General features: G+C 36.8%; 1 protein-coding gene across 2 annotated transcripts in view; it reads left to right on the top strand.

The window, feature by feature from the left end:
- RYR2 (ryanodine receptor 2) overlaps positions 1–20,988 on the top strand; it is a gene marked incomplete at both ends in the record, with an annotated part of 724,637 nt that overhangs the window by 239,207 nt on the left and 464,442 nt on the right. For both annotated transcript variants that reach the window (XM_079725493.1, XM_079725494.1), the window contains one exon: positions 14,522–14,626. In XM_079725493.1, coding sequence (XP_079581619.1) covers positions 14,522–14,626 — 105 coding nt within the window. The remainder of the gene's footprint in view (positions 1–14,521; positions 14,627–20,988) is intronic.

Here is a 20,988-nt window from a genome sequence, read left to right as displayed (position 1 = left end):
TTTTTAATCTTTATAATATATGTAAGTACTGGAGTACAGATCTGTGATGAAAATAACATTTTAATATGCTCCTTTTTGCAAATAAATGTTCAAAATATTTGCTTATAGAATATATGGTAGGCTGAATTGCTGCCACCAATATCCAGTTCCTAGTCCCTGCAAGCTGTGAATGCATTATATGGGAAAAGAGACTTTCCAGATGCAAGTTAAGGATCTTGACAATAGGAGATTGTCCTGGATTATGTTGGTAAATTCTAACTGTATTCACAAGTGTCCTCATAAGAGGGAGGCTCAGAGAGATTTGACTAAAAAAGAGGAGAAGGGGATGTGAAAACTGAAGTGGATATTAGAGTCACGTGCTTTGGAGTTGGAGGAAGGGGCCCAAGCTGAGGAATGTAGGTGGCCGCTAGAAGCTGGAAAAGGCAGGGTACCAGATTCTCCCTTCAGAGCCTCCAGGAAGAATCAGCCTTGCTTGCATCTTGACTTTAGCCCAATGGTTTCAGGTTTCTGACCTCTAGGGCTGTAAGAGAATAAATTTGTATTGCCTTAAATGTGTGGTTATTTGTTACAGCGGCATTAGGAAAGTAATATACAGTGTACAGGGAAAGAGGTTTGGAGACTACTAATATCTACTCCAGTTTCTAACTTAATGAAATACTCCTGCTTGAGGTCCCTGAAATTAACCTTAGATGTTTCACAGCATTGTGTTTTATTTCATTTTTTTTTTCTTTCAGTGGCTGTCTACCATCATATTGCTGATTTCCTGATGAGTTTCTGAACCAGATCCCAACATTCCACTTTGAATAAAATTTTCAAAAATTCTTTTGAAAGACTGTATAAAGGTAGTGGGAAAATCAAATTTAGAAGTCAAATTCAGAAAAGCAAAAAGTATTTCATATTTCAACATGAATTTTCAAAGGCCAGAATACATTTACATATCCCAATTAGGCATCCTTGAAGATAAAGCTTTACTTAAGAAGTTGAGTTTTTATATTGTCCTTTAAAAATGTGTTTCTAGCTAAAGGTTTAAAGTTACATAGGTAAAACGTGGTAGTAGCCTTACAGGTACTCAGACTGCTAATCTGAATTTGAGCATACTATGACAACTAAGTTGCTAGTTTTATTGAGCATATATCAATTCACTGTGAACTGTTTAAGTTGGTTAGTGTTACAGGTGTAACCTGTAAAAGTTTGAGCAAGTTAATGCTTAATGATGGGAATGTTTCGTTGAACAGAGATGGAGGTTTTCCTGAAGTTCCTGGTACTTTATGTTGCCTGCTGTTCACTTGCCATTCTGACCTGGTGCTCTGTCATAAAGGAAATGAAATAGGTTTCCGCAGGAAATGAGATCAGTTTAACAAAGATGCATTTCAGCAGACACCAAAACTTAAATAACTAGGTCATTCATTCTTCAACCACTTATGGGTATAAACATAAACTGTGGTTAATGTGGATGAAGTTAATATAAACGTGATTAGCTTGTAGAAAATAGATGGATGGTTACTTTAATGGGTGATTTTATCATTAAATCTCTTTACTAGGATTAAACCTGGCATCAAACATTCAAGTCTGTTGTGGTACTGGCCAAATAAAAGATTTAGAAGTGTGTAATTTTTATCACCAAAGAATTTATTTCTGTAAAGATCCAATGAATCTTTCAGGTTGGTAACCTACATGTGAGTGGATTGGGTGTGTATGAATCTTATTTCATTTCCTACAGTAGAGGGTCCTGAAATAATGCATTTAAATTCTGTGTAGATGATTTTGATTGCTTAATGTTCGGCCCTATGAAGATATTTTTTCCAATCAGCATAAATTAGAATTTTTAGACCATCATCAAAATATTACAGTTAGTATTTGCATTATTTTAACATATGTTTATCTTTGATAAATCATAGCTACATTATTGAAAACTCATCAGTTAATATTTTAAAAATAACTTAAAAATATTTCTAGGGCTTATTTACAAATATTTTTTCAGTGGTTTATTTGCAATGCGATGGTACAGGTGTCATGTCACAAAAATGGTTTCTCTTTAATGGACTTTTCTGTGAGGCACAGGCAGCACTATTAAGAGTATTCAACAAAGTACATAAGAAGTAAGGCATTATGGAGGGTAACACTGTCTCATTAGCTTACAAAGGAGTATGAAAGATACGTTGCGTACAAATTGGTGTAATACGTGGCAGTTTGGGTCATCATGAGATGCTTCATGGATGTGGTTGTATTTGAGCTTGGAGTTGAAGGATGAGTAGAAATTGGACAAAGGCCAAAGGTGGGAAGATGAAATGTATTTGTGAAAAGTAGAGAATTATCTAATTTAGTCTATTATAGTAAGCATTTAATGTAGGCTGGAAAATTAGGTTGGATCCAGAATATGAATACTAGATAGGGGAACTTGGTCTTAATTTATTAGGCAATGGGATTTTTCCCCCCAGCTTTATTGATGTTGTAATTGACAGATCAACATTGTATATGTTTAAGGTGTAAAATGTGGTGTTTTGATATATGTATACATTGTGAAATGATTATCACAATCAAGCCAATTAACATCCATCACTTCACGATCTTTTTTTTTTTTGCGGTATGCGGGCCTCTCACTGTTGTGGCCTCTGCCGTTGTGGAGCACAGGCTCTGGACGCGCAGGCTCAGCAGCCATGGCTCACGGGCCTAGCCGCTCCGCGGCATGTGGGATCCTCCCGGACCGGGGCACGAACCCGTGTCCCCTGCATCTGCAGGCGGACTCTCAACCACTGCGCCACCAGGGAAGCCCTATTCCATAGGTTTTTGAGGCTCATTTAATTTTTTTCCTGTTTTTTTTTCTCTGTATATTTCTGATTGAATAATTTCTGTTAAATGATCTTTGAGTTCATTGATTCTTTGTCCTTTCATTTTAAATCTGCTGTTGGACCCCTCTAACATATTTATTATTTTAGTTATTATACTCAAATCCGTTTGGTTCTCTTTGTGTAATTCCTGTATCTTTATTGAGCATTTCTATTCATTGACTAATTATTATCATACTTTTCTTTATTTCTCTAAGCATTTTTCTTGTAGTTCTTTAAATATATTTGTATGTTTTTTTAAACTTTATTTTATTTTATTTATTTTTGGCTGCATTGGGTCTTTGTTGCTGTGCACGGGCTTTCTTTAGTTGCAGCAAGTGGGGTCTACTCTTCATTGTGGTGCACGGGCTTCTCATTGTGGTGGCTTCTCTTGTTGCAGAACATGGGCTCTAGGCGCGCAGGCTCAGTAGTTGTGGCACTCGGGCTTAGTTGCTCCGCGGCATGTGGGATCTTCCCAGACCAGGGATCAAACCCATGTCCCCTGCATTGGCAGGTGGATTCTTAACCACTGCACCACGAAGGAAGTCCCTATTTGTATGTCTAAAGTTTTCTTTGAAGCCTTTATCTGCTAATTTCAACATCTGGGGATACTCACTGACAGTTTCTCTTGACTTTTTTCTCTCAGTATAGGTTACACTTTCCTGTTTTTTTGTTTCGTTGCCTGTGCCACTTTTCTTTTTGTTAAAACTGGATCTTAGGTAATATATTGTAGGAACTATAAATTCTGGTATTTCTCCACTGAAGGTTGTTGTTCCGGTTTTTGTTTGTTTGTTTGTTGTTTAGTAACTTGCCTGGGCTAAGAAGGTGGTTGTTCCTATTTTTGTTGGTTTGTTTATTGTTTAGTAACTTGCCTGTGAGATGTCCCCCCTATGATGTGTTGTCATTGATGTCACAGATCGATTTTTTTTCATTCTTTTATTTTAGCCTGCTTCTTAAAGGTTACCCCTGTTTCTGCATAGCTTAGAGTTAAGGCAGTGATTGTACAGAGGTTGCACTCAGGTACTTCAAACAGTAACAGTTCTGTTCTCTGCATATGGACCTGTGTATGGGTAGAGAAGCACATGAGAAGTTCATGTTATCTAAAATCTGTTCCAGATTTGCTATCTGCGAGTTCTTTGTGTCGTTCTTATGTACATGCTACTTCATAGTTAGCCGGGAGTGTGTGAATAGTTTGGAATTACTCTGCATGCTTCAACTTCAGTCAGGAATATACTGAGTGAGGCTAGAAGAGCTGTTGAGTTTCCCTGGAAAGTGTCAGTTTCACATACAATGCATTGTGCATGGCATCTGCTCCAAATCAAGCGAGCCCCCTTTCATAAGGTGGCACAGCTTCTGGTCCTCCCAGACTACCCACACCACATTCCTGCAGGAGCTGCACATCAGCTGAGCTGTGGGGAGATGGGAGCAGCCTTCAGAAATACCACCACAGACTCTTACTGTTCTTACCTGAAGTTCAGCAGTTTTCAAGCCTAAAAGTTTGTTATATTTTTTTATGCCTCTGGTTAAGTCCCACAGATCTAAAAGGTTATTCTTGTCAATTTTATCCAGCTTGCTTTTTAGGGAGAGGATTTGCCAACCTCCTCACTCAGCCATAAGGGGAAGGCCCCATAATTTCTTTAAAAAATGTAGCTCATTAAGTCTTTTTATCTTTCCTGAATTGATCTTTGAACATAAATAGTGTCACACTGTGGCTTTCATACATCATGTACACAGCTGCTAGAGTTACCTTCCTTAAAATATCCTTTGTGTTATTTCTTTGTGTTACTGATAGCTCCCTTCTGAACTAAATTATGTGTTAGGTGAGATGGAATTTTTGGTCACCCAAACTGTATTTGTATTCTGTTACCTTAAGCTATATGTTTATAGATTATATGGATTAATAGGACTCTGGAATATGTTCAGATCACCTAACATTATTTCAGGGTTAAGTCTCACAGATACAGTTTTAGTTTCAGTTCTGTATAACATACCTGAATTATCTCTCCTGACTTAGTTTTCTAATTCTACTATATACCTCTCTCGTCAAGATTCTTCAACCAGAAAATATCATATCTTCCTTTGACATGATGACTCATATCTTCAGACAACAAGGGAAAGATCCCTATATCCAGATATACCCACAAGGCATCATCTAGGAAGGATCACTATTTTTTTTTTTTTTTGCGGTACGCGGGCCTCTCACTGCTGTGGCCTCTCCCATTGCGGAGCACAGGCTCCGGACATGCAGGCTCAGAGGCCATGGCTCACAGGCCCAGCCACTCCGCGGCATGTGGGATCTTCCCGGACCGGGGCACGAACCCGTGTCCCCTGCATCAGCAGGCGGACTCTCAACCACTGCGCCACCAGGGAAACCCAGGATCACTATTTTAATGCCTTATTACACTTTTGCTTTTGCTAATACATTGCCAGAGGGGCTCATACCAGGTTATAAACTTATGAGATGTCTCTCAAGCGAAAGTCATGGAGTCTGTGGTACTCATGGCTCTGATTCTGTGTGTGAGTTCTTTTAGAGCATGTACACTGTCACATTGAAGTTTAATTTATCAATAATAAAACTATTACCACAAATGTACAGGAAAACAAAAAGAAAAAAAGAACAGCTGATAATCAGGCTAATATTACCTTGAGGGGGACAAGGTGATATATGGGTTTTAGGCTAAGCAGATATGCCTCTTAATAGTTTCTGGTTTAGATCGAGTCATTTAATTTTGTCACTCACCATTTACTCATTTCTGAAGTGAAGATAATAATAATACTTCTCTTATAGAGTTGTGGTGAGAATTAAGAAGTAGCACACAGAGGATGCTTTAAAAGTCATGTAGCCATTATTATTTACATAATTGTGTCTACACAGTTATTTCTTAATTCTTGAAACTGTGTGGGAATTCCATGTGAGCAAAATCCTAGTAAGAATTCCAGGGTGTTGACTGTCTCCATCTGAGTTTGCTTGGAGTTTCAGTTTTGAGGTTCCAAGTGATATTACTGAGTTGATTCTAGCTTAATTTGTTCAGACTGATACTGAGTAATTAATTTAGCTCTTGCCATTTTAAATTAATTTAGATGGAATTATCCAGCACACTTTCATGGAATGAGATACCCACAAAGAGCGAGATGGTTGTATGTTACGCCTGAATAAATCAGCACTGTATTACATCGTTAATTAAATTTGAAGACATCATCTTTGCCTGCATAACTTGATGTGGAAGCCATAATTCTCGTTTTCGTTTTTTTCTCCTCCTTTTGACTTTTTGTAGTGCTCTAGGTGAGGCAGAAGCTGTTGATTGCCCGTATCCACAAGTTTGTGTGAATTGTTCCCTTTCTTTAAGCAGATTATGAGACAAGGCAGTATGGATGTTGTGACAGAGGTCATATGTCAGATGATTAGGTTGACCTGGTTACGGTAAAAATTATTTTTTTCCCAAATGCTTTTAGGCAACGAACTTATGAATTGATTCTACCTGAATCTCCTTTTCACAGAACTCCCCGAAGACAACTCTATGGATCACTGGAAATTTTCACTGGGGGATCCACCAAGTTTGATCACTGTCTGTGGTTCACTGGGATCTTGCAGGGAGGCAAGGCTGAGATGTCACAGACTCTGATATCTGACAAATACTTGGGCCATACATGATTTTTGCCAAAACTATTTTTGTGTACTCGATATCATGACACTGCCAATTACTTACAACATATGTAATGAGTATGTATATATTTTGCTAATTCTTTTTTTAAAAAAATATTTATTTATTTATTTGGCTGCACCGGGTCTTAGCTGTGGCACGCAGGGTCTTAACTGCGGTATGCAGGATCTTATAGTTGCAGCATGTAGGCTCTTAGTTGTAGCATGCGGGATCTAGTTCCCAGACCAGGGATCAAACCTGGGCCCCCTGCATAGGGAGCGCAGAGTCTTAGCCACTGGACCACCAGGGAAGTCCCTATTTTGCTAATACTTAAAAAAAGACTCGAGCAGAGTGAAACTTTGCTCCAAAGTAATTTGTGCGTAGTTGAACTATAGCGGTGGTTCCACTATTTCCACCGATTTATTTCTTCTTGTGGTTTGCTTATTCATCTGTTTATTCAGATGTTTACTGAGCTCTGAACTCTGAATTTAGTGGTGAAGCGCCATGGCTTTTTTAACAGCAGGTTTCTCAATTTGAGCCCAACTTCCTGGAACATCATTGTGATATATGACTAGAAATTATGTGCTTTACATGCAAATTAGGTAAGTGGGCCATCACCTAGAGTGTGGAGAGTTGGTTTGTTAAGCTTTTATTGAGATTGTGACAGATACATGGGTTTGACTTAGCAATGTTCAAAAGCAGGAGGCTACATCCAATGAATCATTAGTAGCACATGTGATTTTTAACATACCTGCATATCATCTTGAGGCTGAATTCATAGCTGAAGCCTTTCCTTTGGTTTCCTTTTGAGTGTCTTGCTTTCAAAATACTAAATATGTGTGTTCTCATCAACAGTGGCTCCCAGTTAAGATACGTGTGAACAGAGTTGACCTAATACAATATTCCTGTTATGATATTAGAAGGAGAGAGGTCATGCAGGGTGGAATGTCAAACTAGTATACCTCCAGATTTACACTGGCACATTTGAGTCAGCTGAATATTAAAATAATTCGAAAAATAAGGTAGACTGGCATATCTACTTAATATGATGTTTAAAGAAGATTGTATTACAGAAGATGTATGCCAAGGAGAAACATGAACACTGAGCAAATCATATGAACCCATATTAATTCACTAGGGATGTTCATAATTAACTGCTAAGTTGACAGAGCTGTGGCTCTTTGTAGTGGTGATGTACTGCTAATTACCACTTGTTTAACGTGCTAACAGATCCTTTCTGACTTGGACCTATGTTGTTAAGAAAGACACATGGAATGACTTGAGCTTTTCTGAAGAGATTCAAAGGCTTGAGACGTGGGGAAACCCAGGCATATCCATTTCATCTGCTATGATCACATTTAACTTGTCTTTCAAAAGCTGATCTCTGAAAGAAGAAAGAATTTATCCTGTGATTGATGCAGGCTACATATCTCCTTCTCTAAGACAATGTTCTGTTAATCTTTGGTGCAAAGTGGGATGAAGAGAAAAAGAATATGACAAGAAAAACTACCTGGAACTATGAACTCTCACTGAAAAGTGTGAAAGTCTGGCAATAACCACATTTCCAGGCTGGGGAAATGTTATGATTGGAATTTTGAAGACGTATAAAGAGAAAAAAGTGAACTAAGATTTTCCTTATATCCAGCTTGATATTTCTTTTCTAAAGTAGTTCATATAAGTCAGTGGGATACAGCATCATAATTATATTGGAATTGTAGGACATACAAACATTTTAAAGGATATTGTGCCCTGTTTGGTAGGTGTGATTTTGCCTGTTTCATGTCTTCAGTTGGCAACTTAAGCAACAACAACAACTTTATTTTTTGGAGAAGTTTGATATCTCCATAGCTTGTGGGCATGACCCTCAGTGGATATGGTGTCTTGCCCAAGGCCACTCAGCAGATGGGTGGCTGAGAATAAACAAACCTGCATCAACTTCAGACCATCTGTTCCACTCCAAAGAATCCTGTCTTCACATTTCTTGGTAGAAGGCAAGCTTTTCTCTTAATTTATGTCTCTGTGATTCTGGCTTTCAATGTGAGATAGATTTTTTTTTTAATTAGGCAGAGAAAATTATATTTTGTTGGGATTTTCTAGTTTGTAATGCTTTGCTTTTCTTATTTGGACTTCAGAACTCTTCTGTGAAGTGTGATAAGTATATTGCCACTTAATGGATGGGGAAACTCAGACTGATTTACCTGGGATCCCTTGGCTGGTTATGCATTGACTCGGAATCCCATGTCCTTTGGTACAGTGACCTGCCCATTTGCTTATGCTGTCAAACTATCAAGTTAATAACTCATTAATTTTCAAAATACATTTTGAGGTATCTCTGTGTTACTCTGAAGGTTATTTGGTGCAAAACTGAAAGGCAGTGTAAAAAGGTAAATTAACTTGTCTTCATATTAGAAACTTAGGATTATGAAAACAAAAACCAAAGTAAAGATCCACCATTAGGGCTGTTACTACTGTATCCCTATAGGCGCATTTGTTTAATTTTCCAGAAATAGGTGAAATCGTAGTTTGAGGTCAACTCTTCAAACACTGAGCACTTTCTTTTGCAAATCATCGTTTTAGACTGGTTGTGGTGGGGTGGGAGAGTGAGGGTCCAAGTTGAATAACAATGTTTCATAGTATTAAACTTGAACCAATCTTCAGGAGGCATATGGCTTGTCTAGATCCTTTAGCTGTCATGAAGAATGAAGTAGATAGAGATCTATTAACAGAAAATGATCTTCAATACATATTAATAAATTAAAATATGTAATTTATACAAAGTGAGCCCGTTAATGGGAAAAGCCAATCTATATACTTCTATGTGAGCTTACATGGGTATGCAAATGAATAAAAAAAGGCCTGGAAAGATGTACATCTGAAAGCTTATCCAGCTCCCATGTGGTTATGCCTGGGAGGGAGAGTATGTATAATTAAATTTGGAAAGAGAGAATTAAAAAAATTTTTCAGTATTGTTTGAATTTTCACCAAGGAAAATGTTTTTATATGTGATTTTATTTATGTGTGATTTAAAAATATGAAATAGTTTTCCACTGGTGGAGACCTGGAGATGGATATGTCATGCTGAGGGAGAAAAAAGTATGAGCAAAGGCATCAAGACCTTAAAGTGGAGTGGTATGTTAGTGTGCAATTTGTACACAGTGATAACAAGAGAGGTGGTCTGCTGTAGCTTATATAGCCCCAAATTATTGTTTGCAGTTCAGTTAAGTCAATGACATGTTTCAGTAGGTTTGTAAGTGAGTTAGGCATATACATCTGTGTATGCCAAATGGTTCGATGGATACCTCGGTTGGAAACCTAATTGATTTCACACAGACTCTCCAGTGCCAACAAAGCCAGATGCTATGTTGTGGTTATTTTTGAGAATTTTTTTACCTGTAAGATTAGGGAATGTTTGTCAGGCAGGGAAGAATGGGGACCAGTTTGTATTTTAAAAAGAAGAGAAGACACACAGCCATGCTGCTTGCCTAAGGTTTGTTACCTTTGCCAAAACACACCTATCCTTATCAAATTGGTCTTGTCTCCATATGAAAAGCATTATGAGCCTCCTGCCTGCCTGCTTTGGGTTCTGGGCAGCCTAGATACACATTTAGACAGACCAAAGTATATACTTTCTCTGGTTTAATTTTGTATGAAAAATAAGTGTAATGTCTAAGAGGCAGGTAGGTGTACAGGCTGAGCAGTAGTTCTTTGTTTCATGTTCTGATGTGGTCTATTTTGAAGCACCTGTAAGGTAAAACATACATAAGGGTTTATTTCATGGTTTGGGAGCACACTCATTGTAAGGGCATGTAAAGTTCTTTCAAGTTGAAGTTCTAAAAATTAAAATTCTCAGTAATAGTACTTGAGTAAAGAAAAAGACTAAGGAAAAGATGGTAACATGCAAATGCTTGCGAATTGAAGTTCCCACTACAGCTGTATAGACTGTTATACTTTATCTCTTGTGCCTGGTGTTAGGGACCATTTAGTTGATCTTTAATTAATGAATGAGACCCTTTGTTTTCCACTGACGACTTTATTTTGGGGAAGTGGGAACCAAGCCTTAACATAAATGCTGCAGTGTGGTTTAACTCTAAATTAATGTCAGGGTTATTTGAAGAAATATACATCTAAATTAAGAAATACTTTTAGTAGTTTACTTTAAAAAGTGACAAGTAGTTACTTTTAAAAAGTAAGAAGTTTTGGTAATGATTCTGTTGCCTAGAACAACCAGACGTTTTTCTTTCCAGTAAAAGAAACTAACAGTGCAAAGCTCTGATTTGTGTTGTTTCAAGTTTTACTGAAAGGGGTAAAACTTTTTTCTTTTTTTAACTGCTCAGCTTTTCTGTTACATTTATGTGTGTTTTGAGGGGGGAGGGGGCAAAGAGAGAGCAATAAAGACAGGTCCAAAAAAAGATGGGTAGAGTCTCTGAGAGAGAATTGCCTTTGCTGATTGTCTGTTCATTTATTCCTGTTAAACCCCACTATCTGTAACAAGTATGTTGCTCTGTGAAAAAATGAAATTTGTTTGCCAGGATTAATTCATTTCAGATCCATGTGGTTTTCAAGGATCTTTAAAGTAAATAAGATATTCCAGTGATTCATACTTTAACTTTTTTTTTTTTTTGCGTTATGCGGACCTCTCACTGTTGTGGCCTCTCCCACTGTGGAGCACAGGCTCCGGACACGCAGGCCCACCGGCCATGGCTCATGGGCCTAGCTGCTCCGTGGTATGTGGGATCCTCCCGGACCGGGGCACGAACCCATGTCCCCTGCATCGGCAGGCGGACTCTCAACCACTGCGCCACCAGGGAAGCCCCATACTTTAACATTTTGATTAAAGTGAAGTAGGAAACAATTTAAATATACCCAGTATGTAAACTTTTCAATATTATCAGAAAGTGCCTTTTCTTGAAAATACTTAGAACATTTTAGATGTTATGAACAGGTGCATAGTTAATGCTTTGACTTTTCAAACACGATTTCTCTAAAACAGAATCCATTTAAGAACCAATTTTAAGAAATGAGTGGTGCTTCATAAATGCCACAAATGGAGAGAAATGACAATATGCAAAACTAACTAAGACAATGGCTCGCTTATTTTGAGTTCTTGTTATGGTCTTGACACTGTGATAAGCTCTTAGATTATCACATTTATTTTTTTCACATCAACCCTATGAGGATGGTATAATTATTATCCCATTTTTCAGGGAAGGAAACTAAAGACTAGAAAAGTTAATAGCATGTACATAGTGAGGCCAGGATTCTTGCTTAGGTGATCTGTTTATAGAATCCAATCTCTTAACTATTATAATACACTGATTCTAAAGCAATTCATGAAATCAGTTCAGTGGTGTGTTGGCAGTGGCTCTTAGAGTTTCCTGAGAGCTAATTGTTACATATTTAGCAGTTTTGTGAGCTGATTTGTAAACTTTTATACTTTGAAACCAGCCATCATTGGAGTATCTACACTACAGAAATGGGCAAGTCACGGCTTTTTATTTTTAGAAATTGGTTCACTAGCACACCATTTCTTAACATAGTTCTCTACCAGTGCTATATGTCAAAGTGTAGCTTCCAAACTCTCACAGTTTAAATGGATATGAATGGAATAAACACTTAACTTAATCAATTTTTTCCCAGTAGCATTTGTCTTAGTGTGATAAATTGTTATTAATGTAGTTAGAACTGAGAATATTAAATTTAAAAGAGCTTATCCTGAATTTCACAGTAGAAGAGAGTCCCTTTCCAGGCTTCCAATCTTTTATCTGAGGATTTTGGAAAGAAAGCCCTTGTCTGGCTGACTGCTGTCAGTGGAAACAATCAATAAACATTCTATAATCGGAATAGAAAAGAGTTTTATTTGAGCCAGACTGAGGACTATAGCCCAGGAGACAGATTCAAGAAACACTTGAAATGTGTTCTTCTGGGCTACAAAATCGGGGGAGGCTTATATAGGCAAAATCCACAAAGTTACATAAGTGGTTTACCAATTATAATTGGAGCTGGCAAGAAGTAAGGGTGCTTGTTAAGCCAGGATTGGTTGAGGTCTGAAATGGTTGAATGTTACAAGGGGAGACTTTGAGACTATAAGGGTGCAGCTGGCAGCTACTAACAGATCTTGTTTTGAGAATGGCTGGTGAAGTCCCTGAGTCTGATACAGTTCAGAAAATTCAAGTTCTCAGTAGTGCAGGAATGTGTCTGAAACCACATGCACAATGGTTATCTGGCTCCATTTTGAATGTCTGAACCACAGTTTTATATCTTGTGAGAACAAAGGACAAATATTAAACAGGGGTGCATCCCTTCAAGGTTTCAAAAGAGAAAGATTAGCATATACACAGCAACTCAGCATGACCTTGCTGCCTGGGAAGGGAAACTCATCTTTGAAGGAGTACTAGCATTGGCATTGTAGGGATAAAATGCCCCCATTTCCTATCTTCAAAGTGGACATTCTAAACAATCTGGTAAATGCATTTTTAAAAAATGGTCAAAACAGATGTACATTGCATGTTTGACAGACCAATGCATGCACTGCTAACTGTTCCAGTTAGCATGAAGTTCAAGCCAAATCATGTATAAGCCAGAATGACTTCCCCATACCTCAACGTGTGAAAATTTCTTGCATTACCTCAGAGTATAAAAGTAGTAGCTGCACCCAGATTTGAGAGATTCCTTTGACTACTAGCTGAGATAGTTTGAGGAGGAATGGAAAGAAATTGGGCTGGGGGCCACAGAAGCCCATGATAAGAGGATAGAGGAATTCAGAAAACGAATGTTCATTAAAAAAATAAAGCAAAGGTGCCAGGAAGGTTTGTGGGGTATGAGTAACTAGTGATTATATGCTTTTTTTATTGATAAAATAATCTTAACTTTAATTTTAGAACCCTGGTACCTAATCTTTCCTAGAAACCATAAAGCATTATTCTCTTCTGATAAGGATCTTTTTATTGGTAGTGGCTCAATTTAGTAAATACTTTAACACTGTAAATTGTAATTCTGATGCTTTGCATCAAGTTATCAATTTATCCTCCTAATGTTCTTTTTAAGAAGACATATTCTCACTTGTGTTTTGTGTTTAATGTATTTATAATGTTCTTCTGTTGTGAAAATGCTCCTTTGAACATCTTCCCATACCCAGCTGGATTGCCTCCTGGATCCTGTTTATCTAAAGTAAAAGCATGCATGCACAATAATGCATTTGTTCCTAATTCGGATAGTTCTCTCTAACTTGACAGTCGGTTCTTATCCTGTTTCCTTCACCTCCTTGGTAGTTACTTGTTGGGATTTTCAGAATTTATGGGGTTATTACTTGATTGGAATGGAAGTTGATGGAAGGAAATAGAAAGGAAAAGGAATGAGTGAGAAAATAAAGCAGTACGCAGACACTGAATAGAAGTCAAGTTATTGCATCTGAAGTTGGAGGATATGATACCCAACTTGAGGAAGACAAGCTAATCGTTGTCTTTGTGGATAAGGACAAGCCTGTGTAAATCAATATTTTATACCAATCAATTTTATATTTGCTTAACTTCACTGTTAATTTGAGTAAAGTATTTTTCTGTCCTTTTAATTTTTTATCAGCGAAGTACTTGATAGACTAGAAATGAATGCTCTAGAGTCAGAGAAATCTGGCTTTTTAGTCCCGGCTTGAAAAATTTAGTAATTGTGACTTTGGAAAAGTAACCTAACTTCTCTATATTCTTGTCCACACAATAATAGTAATAATCTTTACTGTAGATGACCACAGGAGTTATTGATAAAGCTCCAAGTGCAGTGCCTAATCAGAGTAGACACTCAATAAATGGTAGCTTATAGTTATCCATAAATTAAAATGTGGATTAAGTGTGAGCGGTATAGACAATGTATTTGGATGATTTGGGAGCTCATATTAGAGAATTGACAAGTACTCTTTATTCTTTCTGTGAAAGAAACAAGTATATAATAAGGTAAATTGGGTCTGGATGCTTGATGATGATGGTGGTGGTGGTGGTGGTGATGATGATGATGATGATGACGACGACGATGATGATGATGACGGCTTTCCTTCTTTCTGCACAGAATGTCCCCCCAGACCTCTCCATCTGCACCTTTGTGCTGGAACAGTCCCTGTCTGTCCGGGCCCTGCAGGAGATGCTGGCTAACACTGTGGAGAAGTCACAAGGGGTAAGTACCTAATTTATGTTGTCTTGCAGTATTTTAATGAACTCAGCTACTATATGAATGATTTCTTTCACAGGTTTTGGAGATTTTCTTTTGACCAAAATATGTAAATGCCTTTTAGTTGTGATTTTCTTAAGCTTGCCTTTCTGCTTCATCCAGCAGATCGTTGATGTCTTAAAGAACTTAAAAAAATCCATCCTCAGGGTGATCTGTGTCCTTGAACCTCACGCTTATGTCAATGGTTACAATAGAATCTTCTCCTTGAGCATTTGTGTTTCTAACATTTTTGGAGCTGTTATTTTGACTCTTTCAATTAATTGCTTTATGCATGGTTGTTATTAATCTTTATTTCATTCTCAAATGCCTCTAACCATGTGACTGTGTCCTAAGCTTCTTTATGGCAAGTAAAATTTCATGGCACTCATATATTTGAAGTAACGAAATTATGGTGTTACAGCTTTAGTCAGTTGTAATTTTGCAAAGAGCTAATCATTTTCTTCTGAAAAGTGAAATTTTTATTTTGTCCCCTAATGCAAACATTTTTCTTTGAAAGCTTATTTGGTAATTTAAATTATGTTCCATTCTATGCTGTGAGTGATTTCTGGGCTACTACCCATTCTTAGCCAATTCATTAAATTTTAGAATTAAGCAGGAGGATGAATGGTCAAATTTTTGTTTCCTGTTTATTTGTTTGCTTGTTGCTATAATTACTGCACTGTGTGGTTTAATAAGCTATACTATTTCCAGGAATAAAACTGAAAATTTTTATTTACCATTATTGGTCCATGTGTTGCTGTTTTTGTCGTTAATCATTGCTCCAGTTTGGATAAGTAAAGAGATTAAAAAATGATAATATATGGTTTAACAGAAAATGAGTGATCAATTCTGATGTAATGTATTTTCATTAGCCTTGTAGTTTTTTAAATTTTAGTGTCACACAGCTTAGGACTTTAATTGGTTTGTACATTAATTTTAAATTAATTTAAAATTTTAATACTATACGACATATATGTATGTATGTATGGAGGAGAAAAGTACGTTTGTAAGTATGGAGGAGAAACTTTAGTGATCTTTATTTGATATTAGACTAATGGCTTATTTTAAAAAAGATCCAAATATGTTATGCATATTTTAATTTTTCAAGTTCATTTTTGGTTACAACAGTTTGAAATTAAGGTATTAAACTACATAAAGTTAAAAAAATGATTTTTCTGTTTTTTAATGCAGCGCTTTTGGATTAGACTTGAATCAAAGAGGAATAAAACATTTCTCAGTTTAACTAGTTTTCTTTCTACCTGGAATAACCCCTCCTGAGTTTTTTTTGTTTTTTTTTGCGGTATGTGGGCCTCTCACTGTTGTGGTCTCTCCCGTTGCGGAGCACAGGCTCCGGACGCGCAGGCTCAACGGCCATGGCTCACGGGCCCAGCCGCTCCGCGGCATGTGGGATCTTCCCAGACCGGGGCACGATCCCACGTCCCCTGCATTGGCAGGCGGACTCTCAACCACTGCGCCACCAGGGAAGCCCCCCTCCTGAGTTTTAAACATCACATATCAACTTTGAAATTCAAATCTGTCTTTACAAAGGAAAATCCTTTTTCTTTTGCATGAGCATCTAGAAAAGTGTGTATTGTCATTTCACTTATCTTTGTAGATACCAACTTATGATTAAATTCCCATAAATTTAATTTTTGTATTGCTAAGCTGCTTTTTCTAAATTTAAACTTTTGAGAAGATGTTTTACCTCCCTAGAATCATGGCGTTGGATTAGGCAAGCTCTCAATTTTCTGTTTATATAGGAAGTGTTGAAAATACTATTTTTGGACTTATGTTTTGAAGATACTTATTAGAATTTCTGCCTCCCCCCATATCTTTATTTAGCTGAATTTTATTTTGAGTTGTACTCTATCTAGAAAGTTTCTATCAGAGATAAAGTGGTAATTTATGTGATATGTGGAATACCATTTATAAGGACCAGCGTAGCTACCATAAGACATTAATTAGAAAACAAAACTTGAGAAAAACCTGCTACAGGAAAGGAACATATTTCATTGAGCCAAATGTCACTTTCAAGCTAGTAACTTTTAGGAAGAAACCACTGTCAAATAGCTCCAGAGGAAACTGTGTCTGGGGGAAAGAAGGATTCTTAGACTGAAGAGGAGTTGTGATTGTACCCGGGAGTGATGTTCAAAATACTTCATAACTAGTTTGACATGACTAGTTTGATTACTCAGAGTGGACCTCAGTCAAATTGCTTGAGTCACGGTCCTGGGGAGATTTGGGGGGTGGTATGACCAGTTTGGGGGTATCGTGGAGGAGTTGTGGGCTGATCAGAGTTGGGGCTGAGGTTATTTACCAGGAGGGCTAGTTTTCCACTGTAACAACCATCTTCATCATAATAGTGCAAACCGGCTGAAGAGCACATCTGATTACATGGGATCAGTGGATGCTGTTGACACTTGTAGGAGTCAGTCTTTGGACTCCATAGGTATCCACATCCTCTTTACGAGCGCCTCATGTCTCCTTTGAATTCATTATGGGAATCTGTGGCAAATGTCAATAATTTTGTCAAGCAAATTGTCATCTCTAACAATAAATTATATGCAGTAGATTTGCTTAGAGAAAGATCCACTTTGATTGGGATGAAGTGTGTCAGGAAGGTGATGCTCATTTTCTTGAAATCATTTCTTTCCCTACCAATTAACAGCGTATCAAAAAGAACCTGTGTATTACCTGATTCTCCCACTCTCTCGTGATCAACTTTCTCTAAGAAGCCTTGTTCTTTAAAAAAAAAAATTCTTCTTAAATTCTTTGTGTAATTCAATACACTTAATACTGATACTATTTAATGTCCAAAATGCTGTCATAGGCATGGTAGCAATACAAACACACTTGATGATGATAAGGAAAAAAATTTCTCATCTAGAACCATGACTTTTCTTCTTGTGGTTAAGTACCATTTTGCTTGTATTCTTGGGTCCCACAGGATAAATGCATGGTTTTATTAAAGCTGCAGGAAATCTAGCAGGAAATTCCCGACATCATTTGTGCCAAAACAAATCATGAAGATTATCGATAACAAAAGGAGATGCGTAAAATGAAACAGAAAAAATATTACCTAATTTATGAAGTTTTGATTCCACAGAGTTGCTTATTGTGGCTATTAGTAAAATAACTAACATATAAGTGGCACAAGAAGCATTCTGAAAGGTTTTATCGGGAGGGATTTTAAAAAATATCACACTTTTTTTATTAAACAAATAAGACAGATCTAGATCTGATGTATATAATTCCACTAAACATCATTTAGCTTTTATTCTTAATCAAAGCATATCAGTCATAAATAGGCCAAGACCTGTTTAGCTTTATCTGAATGGCTGTTCACAGAGCCTTTAAAATCCTGAGGGTGGAGACAATGCACATAAAACAAGGAAAAAATGACTGCGGGAGCATTACCCGTCCGTTTGGCCGAATTTTGCCTGAGCTTCTGTACATGCACATCCTTGCTTGTGTTAATTTTTCTCTTCTCCCTCTGGGTTTTATGTGGTTCTGGATAACTTGTCTGCTTCTGAATCCACTTCTATCTTCTCTCGCTCTTCAGATTTTTTGGGGGGCATACCCGGTGATATAGCATAGGCCTAAGCAGGGTTTTGTAGAATTTGTGAACAGTTTTAAGAGTACGAGCTGTGCCACATATTCACTCTGTGGCTTTGGAGAAGGTCAGTATTTATCATCAGGTTTAGTAATTATTAAATGATGAAGTATGTGGAATATTCACCATACATTTAACAGTGGCTATTTTTATTCTTTTACATATTCTTTTTCTCATACCTGTAAGAAATGGTTGGACTGCTACAATCCCTGACTTCCTTTTCCCTGGACTTGCAGTTTCCTTCTCTGCGACCTTGGCTGGTCCAGAGTCCCCCTTCTCCCTCCTCCAGTATCCCAGCCAATTTGTTCTGAGACGTAGTCGTGCCAGTTCAATGATGGCACAATTAGGTTAAAATATAGTCAGTGATAATATTTGCTTATTTCTGTGTGTGTTCTAGTTAATAAAGTTTAATAATTTAGGTGATCCTGTGCTTTTGCATATTTGTTTCATTATACCTTAATTCAGAAACATTTTTGATGAACATTAATTTTTATTTTTGTGATGCCTAGTTTAATTTAAGGATTCCACTTCATGGAAGCACAGATATGAAGTGAAAAGTGAGACAGTATAGTGGAAGGAGCTTTGGTTTTACAGTCTGTGAAATTTATTGATAATTCTTACTTTTTCAAATACTATTTTTAATAGTTATCATTTGTTGACAGGCATTGCTTTTGTTTAACACCATGAGTATATTAAGTGGCTTATTATTTGTATTACTATTTAGGAGAGTATATACAAAGATAACATTGACTGTCCTTTCTGTCTTTTGGTTTAACTGTTTCTGGGAGAATTGTAGAACCCTGTCCCTTTTGACTTTGGCTTGTAACCACTTGACTATCGGTGCCTTGTTGTTAGACAATTAGTAGCTTGAACCAAGAAACAAAAAGTAAAATTAAACCAATATTTGCCCCTTATATCCTGCTTTTTGGAGGAAATTCGTAATTTTGGTAATTCTGATTGGTATCATTCATTCACTTTACGTCATATATTTTCCTCATTATTATAGGTAATTGGTAGTTTTCTATAATTTCAATTACAACTGACGCTTTAAATATCTATAAAATTTACAATGTAATATTATAAATATTACTTATTATGAAAGTCAGTTGTAATCATTCATTTATTTAATGCAAACTTTGAACATTTATAGGGTATACTTTATAAGACTGTGGATAGAAAGATGAATAATAGGAGATTTTTGTCATCAGTGGATTCACAGTCTAATGCAGGAATAGAAGGAAAATTATAGTGCAGTATGATGTGTGTTATCATGGAAGTGTAGATAAAGTGTTAGCACAAGGAAGGGACTGGGTTTGTGGAACTTGGCATTCCTTTGAGTGTTCTTTGGACTTGCTACATCATTTCTAAGACAAGTAGAAATAATATTAAAACTATTAATATAAAAATCACTTAAAATTTTTCTCCAGGGAACAACTTGGTCTCATTAGACTATTCTTTAGAATTCTATTAGAAACTAGTACTTGCCAGGAGGACTATGCATAATATGTCCAAAGATACTCCTAATATGATTTTTATGTTTCAATGTACTGAAATGGTTTATTATTTTATATGAAATCCTAAGAGTGTTTCATATTTCTAAATTATATACTGTCTTGTAATTACAAAATACCACTGTGACTTAATTATTAATAGAGAGGTACATCAGACTCAGACATGTTCAGTTTTTATGCAAAATGAAGTTATAGAATATGGAGTATTATTATACAGTTGTACCATTCTTCTAATAAAACCTCTGCTTTTTTAAAGCATGTACTCTGAGAGTACTCAAAAATGCATCAAGAAGTAACCAGCTAAATTTACTGGTAAATGAGGTGGGTTTTTTTAAATACATTTTTTAAACATTGAAGCACCATAGATGAGTTTTTTTAAAATACATTTATCAAACATTGACATTCCAATTTCAGGCAAGTAATTGCATTTAAGATCATTTTATATAAATGCAAGAGTAGAAGTTGGAGTTCAAGAAGTTGTGTGCTGTTTTCCATGGTGGTTAAGCATACAGATTCTAGAGCAAACTCCTTGAGTTAAATTCTTGGTAAACTTAGGAAAGCTGCTTAATGTTTCTGTACCTCAGTTTTCTCATCTATAAAGTGGGGGAAAAATAGTGTCCCCTTCATAGTGTTGTTGTGAGAATCTAATAAGTCCATATAACTAATGTGTATAGAACATTCATGGCACACAGGAAGCACTATAGCTATGCTGTTATCTTATTATCGTGTTTGCTTTGGGAATGCAAATGTTTGCTCCAGACCAAATATTTGGTCCAAATATTAAAATCATATTTGGCCCAAGTATTAAAAAACATATTTGGCCCAAATAGTAAAAGCAAAACAAACAAACAGCAGTAAAACCCCCAGTTACCTCAAGGCTCCAGAGAGTTGACCAAAAGCAGACATATTCTGGAGAGGAGCCAGACTTGGAAAATGGAATTGGTGCCAATGACTTTTATATTTTTTAAGGCTTTTAGCCTGGAGGCTGACAGAAGTCAGTGCTGTGTGGTAGCGAAAACTCTAAAAGAACATGCACAGTCTCTCTGAAGACAGAAAGTCAAGGAGTGATCCTGCAAAAGAGAAATCCAGAGAGAGGGAGCCCCAGAGTCTGTGCATACACTCTGCTCAAGTGTCTGGCTGATGCTTAGCCACGTGTATGGGGGGCAGGTGTGAATTCAGTTACCACTGCTAAGGGCAGCGCTGCA

Source organism: Hyperoodon ampullatus (assembly GCF_949752795.1).
Source record: "Hyperoodon ampullatus genome assembly, chromosome: 1".
In the NCBI taxonomy this organism is placed as follows: Eukaryota; Metazoa; Chordata; class Mammalia; order Artiodactyla; family Ziphiidae; genus Hyperoodon; species Hyperoodon ampullatus.
Note: the sequence above shows the minus strand (reverse complement) of the source record. Positions and strands in the feature narration are given on the sequence as shown.